The sequence below is a fragment of the Diplotaxodon limnothrissa genome, linkage group LG23 (genome assembly GCF_057381915.1).
Source record: "Diplotaxodon limnothrissa isolate DT_005_m linkage group LG23, D_limnothrissa_male_GT1.1, whole genome shotgun sequence".
Lineage (NCBI taxonomy): Eukaryota > Metazoa > Chordata > Actinopteri > Cichliformes > Cichlidae > Diplotaxodon > Diplotaxodon limnothrissa.
Window position 1 is genome coordinate 10160676 of NC_140617.1, and position 8066 is coordinate 10168741.

General features: G+C 44.2%; 1 protein-coding gene across 1 annotated transcript in view; it reads right to left on the reverse strand.

The window, feature by feature from the left end:
• Window positions 1-5822: 5822 nt before the first annotated feature.
• plppr3b (phospholipid phosphatase related 3b) overlaps window positions 5823-8066 on the reverse strand; it is a 4665-nt gene continuing 2421 nt past the window's right edge. Inside the window, exons 6-7 of the mRNA XM_085348152.1 lie at window positions 7803-7976; window positions 5823-7223 (exon numbers count right to left, since the gene is read on the reverse strand). Of these exons, the coding sequence (XP_085204278.1) occupies window positions 5823-7223; window positions 7803-7976 (1575 nt within the window). The remainder of the gene's footprint in view (window positions 7224-7802; window positions 7977-8066) is intronic.

An 8066-nucleotide genomic window follows, 5' to 3' on the forward strand; every position in this document is an offset into this window, starting at 1 on the left:
ATGATGTCATCAAGCAGCACACAGCTCTTTGATTACACCCCCAAAGCAGAGGGGTGTTTCCTATACACGGCTTTTCAGTCACAAGACATTAGCGTGCAAGCCACTGTCTGGGCCTGCCTGAAACTCTGGAAGTGATAAACACAGGTATAGTGCTGCCAGAAGATCACTCCATCACTTTTTTCCAAATGCAAAATAAAATATTCACTGTTAGCTTAATTAGGTGAAATTTAGTCATGGCTTTAAGTGGATCTGAGTGATCGTAGCTCAATTGGTCTGCACAAAAACAAACAAAAAAAAAAATCAAGAAAAAGCAGCAGTCACAAGCATGATGTCACAAGCATGTGTCCATCGAGTGGACTGATGTCGTCACGGAATAATCAAGTGTAAGGTCAGGTTTTACCGTGAGCTCAGATCAGTGAGAGGAGGTTGAAGGAGGATCAATGTTTGTGACATCAGAGAGAACTCTGTTGATAGGAACAGTGCGAGCTCCATCGAGTGGACTGAGACTCAGGTGGAAACAGCTTTACATGAACAGACCAGGGACATCCCCGAGCTCACGAAGGTGCTGTTACTGTGACATGAGCATAAATATGGGCTCAGTTGTTTCTGCTGGCAGTTATTAAAGTTGATGTTACATATGTTAGGATTCAGACATTAATCTGATCAACACGGTCAGAGCTGCATTTTCACAGACATGTGTGCGGTGTGTATGGCCCTGGGAGAGAAAAAAGCTCTCTCTGTGTGCACACTGCTGAGAAAAGTCACGCAGACACGTTTTAATTACAAACTAATTGTCATGCAGAGCAATGCATAACTGCAGTGTTTCAGCACAAGTGCAGTCATACAGCCATGGAATCTTGAGTTTAATAAATACGCAGCATCACAGGCCATAAAGCTAACATTTATGGACGTAACATGGTTACTATGTAACTCGGGTCGGATCTCACTGTGAATCATGTTCACAGTTTAGGTCAGCAGTTCTGCTCTCCTCTGGATCAATCCTGCCTCCGTCTAAGCTGCAGATGTATTTATAACCCTGACTTTAACTTTACTAAGAAAAATGTCTGAGTGAGAGAAGACACATCAGGGAGGATAGAGCTGCGAGCAGCATGGAAGAAGTGATGAAGACTTCATGTTAGTTAGCCTCCGTGCTGAAACAGCGATAGAAGCAGAAACGTGTGCATCAGGTGCACAGCGGTCATTAAACAGCACTACACCTGTGGTGATGAACCAGCTAAATGATGAGATAAACTTTAAAATGTGAGAGAAAAAACAACCACACCCCTCTGTGGTGACGTGGTTGTATGACATCCAATATATCAGGCAAGTCTTGAGCAATGTGCACATGATATCACACAAGAATCCTGAATAAAACCAAAAGGTTGGTTTTTTTTAAAAAAACCCAAATGTATTGCCCTCTGGTGGTCATAAAAGCAGAATGCAACTTTAAAGAGGACATGAAACGTTACACATATAAAGCATAATTTACATACAAAAACTGACAGATGTAACTTTGTCTGTGAAGCAGGATTTAAGAAATAAATGCTTAAAGTTAAAAGTTGTTTAGAGCCATCTTCTGTCAGTGATGTCATGTGGTTGCCATTTGTGTTGCCCCTGGCTGCAACAATGAGTTTATGTTAAACTGAGGATATACTGTCCACTTTCACTGTCTGTCTCTTTAGCAGTAAGCGGCTGTTTGCTGTTTGGCTAGCTGCACTCAAATTGGAAAATCCAGCCATTAGCCATAATATTCGGGTTTGTGTGGAGGAGAGCCTGTTTGAGCCAGGTGACAGGTGTTTACTTGACCTACACGAACTGATTTTTCTTCCTCTGACCAAGTGTACCAAGCAGCAGAATCAGCTGATGCGATCAGCGTTAATTTATGCAACAAAATAATTTCTGTTCCCAAAAACATCCAGACAGTTTACAACATAACAGCCCAATACATGCACAACAAAGCACAAATGTAACTTTTTTTTTTTTACTGAAGCACAACTGGGAATACCATCAGCACGTCTGCATCGAAAACAGGTGGATGTGAAAAAAACCCAAGAAAGTGGAGCCTCTGAGGAAGAGATGCCACACTTTTTGGTGACCCTTTGTTTCTTCCTCACATCATCTCACTGACTGGATTACTTCATATTAGAAGTGAGGAAAAGCAAAGCCCAAATACACTACCAGTTAAACGTTTGGACACACCTTATTTAATGTGTTTTCTTTATTTTTATTACTGTTGACACTGTGAGAATCTACAGTGTCAACAGATGGTGGTGGTCATAAAAGCAGAATGCAACTTTAAAGAGGACATGAAACGTTACACATATAAAGCATAATTTACACCACTGAGGCATCAAAACTATGAATAAACACATGGAATTATGTAGTAAACAAAAAAGCGTGAAATAACTCAAAAAATGTTTTATATTTTAGATCCTTCGTAATAGTCCCCCTTTGCTTTGATTACTGCTTTGCACACTCTTGCCATTCTCTTGATGATCTTCATGAGGTAGTCACCTGAAATGGTTTTCCAACAGTCTTGAAAGAGTTCCCAGAGATGCTGAGCACTTGTTGGTTCTTTTGCCTTTACTCTGCAGTCCATCTCATCCCAAACCATCTCCATTGGGTTTAGGTCAGGTGACTGTGGTGTCTGTGCGGGATTTATCAGGGCTCTAATCTGAGGTGCTGTTAACTTGTGATTTCTGAGCCTGGTGACTCGGGTGAATTTATCCTCAGCAGCAGACTCCTTTGTCTTCCTTTCCTGGGGCGGTCCTCATGTGAGCCAGTTTCATCATAGTGCTTGGTGTTTTTTGCGACTGCTCTTGGGGACACTCAAAGTTTTAGCAATTTTCCAGACTGACTGACCTTCAGTTCTTAAAGTAATGATGGACTGTTTCTCTTAGCCGATTGGTTCTTGCCATAATATGAATTCTAACAGTTGTCAAAGAGGGCTGTCAGCTGTATACCAACCTGACTTCTACACAACACAACTGATGGTCCCAAACCCATTAAGAAGGGTGAGACACAAATGAACCCTGACAAGGCACACCTGTGAAGTAAAAACCATTTCAGGTGTCACATCATGAAGCTCATTGAGAGAAGGCCAAGGGTTTGCAGCATTGTCAACAAAGTAAAGGGTGGCTTCTTTGGAAAATCTAAAATATAAAACATTTAAAGTTATTTATCAATTTTGTTTTTGCTACATTTGATGTCTTCAGTATCTACAATGTAGCCAGCTGACTGCATGGCTTGGTACACCCAACCTGATGAGGAAAATCTGGATTGTGAGACTCCAGCTTGTCACTCTGGTGGCTCAAACAGGCTCTCCTCCACACAGGTCTCGTTTCTAAAGTGCTTTACGAACCCGAATATTAATGCTAATGGATTTTCCCATTTGAGTGCAGCTAGCCAAACAAGTTTCAACAATCAGTTTAACATAAACTCATAGTAACACAACAATTAGTTTTTAGTTTCCTTATTTTCCTCTGCGTTATCAGTTCTGTCCTAACCTAAACTAATGTCTATTACCTGAAACCAACCAACCACATGCTGTCATGTTCCATACTGACAGAAGATGGTGCTAAACATATTTTTAAAACGTTATATTTCATCGCTTATTTCTTAAATCCAGCTTTACAGACAGAGTCACATCTATGTCAGTTTTTGAGAGCAGGTCTCCATGATGGGAATTAGCCTATATATGTGGAACGCTTCATGTTCTCTTTAAGGTATTTCTTGATTCGTCCATGTCTGCTGCAGACAGTGGATTTTAACAGCAAAAAAAATGATCACGATGACCCTAATCCTGTCCTGTCAGAATATGTAATATTTTAAAAATTGTTCTCTTAAATCTCAGCAATCAGGGAACAACAAAAGTCTTTCTACCTCATACAGACTGAAAAGTCTTTTTAGAGATTAAACATCTGCTACAGATTGAATCATTTCATCTGTGGACGAGGCTTAAAAGAAATGGTTAGGGGGTTGGGGTCATAACAGATGAAGACCTCACAGAGTTAAACCAACCTGAATCACAAGGTGACCCTAAGCTGGATAAGAAGCTAAGAAGATGAATGTTTGGATGGCAGAATATGCAGGTTTATCCAAGAAAATAGAAACTTCGATCTGGTATTAAGTGTACGGTTATATATGTCAGTTTAGCTGGTCAAAACACCACAAGTTGTCCATAATTTTGCTCTGAATCACTATCGTTGAGCTAAAAAACTTTTTAGCAACGCTACGTTAATTATAATTGGTGTTTCAGATGTTTCATAGAGATGTTGATCTCTGTGGACAATCAGGACATGCATAATCAATCAAATAAGTAATCTTGTTTAACTGAAACATAAACTTTCTGTAGACAGAAATAAATAACTTTACTGTGAAGCCATGGCTTTAACACCATTTTCCATTCCGATTCTTTGAAGAAACATTTGATTAATATTCACGCACGTAAACCTTCGGCCGTCTTTCGCACTTATAAAGCTCTGAAATAAAATCACCTAGTTTCTTTTTAAACCTAAACGTCTGTGACGAGATTTAATCTCATGTCGGTCCATTAGTAATAAGTACTATCATTCACACACAAAAACAAAACGCTCACAACCTCCACCAATCAGACAGCAGCACACACAAACAAACAAACATGCTGAGAATCACTATAGCAACCAAACCATCACACCAGAGAGGCAAGAAATATACAATCTGAATTCGACTGCCAACATGGCCGCCATCACAGAATCCATAACTGGAGGGGTTGGGTTCTGCTGCTGGGTTCTTATTTGTCGCAGGGTTATGGTTTGTCGCAGGGCTACGGTTTGTTGGAAGGTTAGGGTTTGTTGGAGAGTTCTTGTTTATTGGAAGATTTTTGTTTGTCGGAGGGTTCTTGTTTGTCGCAGGTTTAGGGTTTGTTGCAGGGTTCTTGTTTGATGGAGGGTTAGAGTTTGTCAGCGGGTTCAGGTTTATCAAAGGGTTCTTGTTTGTCGCAGGTTTAGGGTTTGTTGGAGGGTTCTTGTTTGTGACAGGGTTCTTTGTTTGTCGCAGGTTTGTCATAGGGTTCTTGTTTGTTGCAGGGATCTTGTTTGCTGCAGGGTTAGGGTTTGTTCGGGTGTTTCAAAAATTTACTGTTTGAGTTTGTCTCTGTGCTTTGACTTTGAGCTGTTTATTGAATGAGTTCCTTTCTTCTTAGAGGCTCAACACAGTGGACAGCATCTCTTCGGCACAGATGGAGGTGTTCCTTTCTGGATCACAGAACAATTGGGTCAGTCTGTGTCAGTCTAAAGAAGTTTGTGATTGGATTCCTTCAGGATTAATACTGTCCTTTAGCCACAGCCTGAATCCTTTCTAAAGTTAAAGTCACTGAACAGGAAACTGAATGGGTGGAAGAGCAGAGGTACCTCAGCACCATCACTGACCAAAAACAGTGAGATCATCTGATAAATGTGAACAACACCTCTGTCTCTGTTTATAACCACTGAATCCATCCTTCTTGGGATGATTTCTTTGGATAGCAACTTATCTCAAGAATAATAATAATAATAATAATAATAATAATAATAATAATGTCCTCTGTGGTGGGTTCACTTGGAAAAATAAATAGTTGCAATAGCATTGATGTCCTCCTAGACTCTCTGAGAGGTAAGATGTCTTTTTGTGAAGAGAAACTGTCCAAGTGTTGAGCTCCTAAACCTTGAGCTCATCATCTCCTGGGTGGAAACCTCTTCTCACAGCTTGTTGCTTGCATAGCATCACGCTCCTTGTTGCCAACCAGGTTTTATGCTGTTAGTGACCAGTTTCAGAGTAAGGCTTTTATTTTGAAAGGTAACAGGCTAATCTTTGAACCTCCGTCCCTGCAGACTCTTATAATAGTTCTCCTGCTCAGTCTGGTTACGGATCTCTCGCTCCAACAGAACCAGTGCTGTCTTGCGCCTCATGGCCATCTCCCTGCGCTGAGCATCTGATGACATCTCTACCTGCTGGTGAGGTGGGCTTGAGGATATGGTAGGGTCGACAGTGGCGCATGGTGAGGCAGAGCGGCGTGGGTGGAAGCTGCTGCTGCTGCGGCTGGCCGAATCTCCTCGATTCAGGTTAGAGAGGTTGTAGGTTTCTCGTGGGTCTCCCCCATTGGATGCCCCCACCCACTCCCATGGGTTACCATTACCTGATGGGGGCTGGGCCTGGGGAGGAAGCGGGACTTGGACAACAGGATAGTGGGGTGCATGGGCATCCACTGTGATGATACCTGGCCCCTCCCGTGGTTGCTCAAAGGGGTGGCGGTAGTGTGGCGAGTCGGCAGCGGAGGAGATGGCAGAGCAGGTGGATGTGGTTTCGGAGGACTTCTCCCCAGAGGACGAGGACGGCAGGAGGCCCTGCTGCTTGGAGATGGCAATGACTTGCATGAGTCGTGGCTGGTTGGCAGCACCACGCCCGGACGCCTCCCCGGTTGTCTTCTCCCGGATGGCGAGCCACTTGGCTCGGGTTAGGGCGCTTTTTGGAGAAACCGGTGGGGGTCCTGCTTCTGGGATCTGTGGGGGTCTGGGTGTTGCCACAGCTTTGGCCCCCCCTGGAGGTGGAGTGGGGTTGCGACTTGCGTTTGCCCTCCCGGCATGCACTGCAGGCTGGTAGATCGGGGCTTGAGAACCGCCATCGTCAGTCCCCACAGAGCCTACCTCAGAGCCGTCTTCACTGGTTTCGTGCTCTGCCTCGTCCCGAACACCCATACCTCGCATCTCCATCGACTTCTGCTTCCACTCCGACACCAGCTGCTGTGACCGCATAGGGTCCATGGGCACCTGAACAGCCTTCAGACGGCGCTGCACTGGCTGCACTGGCTGGACCGGCTGCACCGCCTCCTCAGAGGCATCGTTGGCCCCCAGTACACCATTTACATTCATGCTAGCTCTTGGTAGCGTGTTGCTGAAGGTCACCATGGTCTCCTTTCCCATGGGGCTTCGGGGAGCCAGCAGCTCTACATCCACACTGGCCCTCTTCAGACTTCCCATTGAGCCCTTCTCCCTCTGCAGGGGCCCCAGGCCATCCAGCCGGTCCATGGGAGCCGGAGCTGCTGCTATCTCATCGTTACTCTCTGAGGCAGAGGCAGGGCCTTTGTTATAGACCGACTCGTGTCCCCGCTCAGTCAGTGCTCGGAGAGGGTCCGCCTTTAGGGATGGAGGAGGTGGGGGTGGAGTGATGTCATCAGATGATTTGAAGTTGGCGACAGCGTGAAGGGCCTGACGGAGGAGAATAAAATCTTGTGAGTCTTTGGAGAGTCACAAACCTCAAAAATACTCTGAAACCTGATCTAATCGTCAGATCAAACCTCAGAGACCAGCACCAAGATCTGTTACATTATTACCAACCTCTTCAAAAACAACTAAATCTCCCGGTTTCAACAACTGAGTCGGTGTCTTTGGATGATATTCTATTAAATCAGGCTTTGAATTATTTGAAAGTCTTAGCTGTGTTTTTCAGGCTGAATGATTAAAGCTGCCTCAGTGACCTTCTGTCTGTATTTTAGGTGCTGTTCAGATGTTTCTTTGTGCTGGCAGGTTTAATATTCCCTCATATTCAGTTGGATATTCAGCCCATCATCTCTTTGTGAAGCTCCTCGGCTGAAGCTTATTGGCTAAATCAAGATTTGAGTCACTTGGAGCTGCAGAGCTGTTGGTTTTTGATCTACCATCAGCCTCCGGTTTAAGCTGATGCAGTCGCCATGACAACACCAACACAAAGCCATGTCCATGACAACAGCTGCAGACTCTGGAGCTCCATCAGACAGAAACACACACCAGATGTGCCCTTTATCTCACCAGGTAGGCGGCGATGAAGGCTCCAATGAGGAAGCCCACATAGACGTCGATGGGGTGGCTACGATGCTGTGTGATCTGAGTCAGGCCAGTCAGCGCTGCAGCAATGGCAAATGCAAACACCAGCACGGGTTTGAGCAGCTTGGTGCTGTCTGAGATGGTCGAATTAAAGTACATCTGACAGGAAACAGAAGCTAACATCAGAGAATGCCATGATACAGCAAATTCAACACATCTTTATCAAGACAAACAAAACTGAGCAGTACA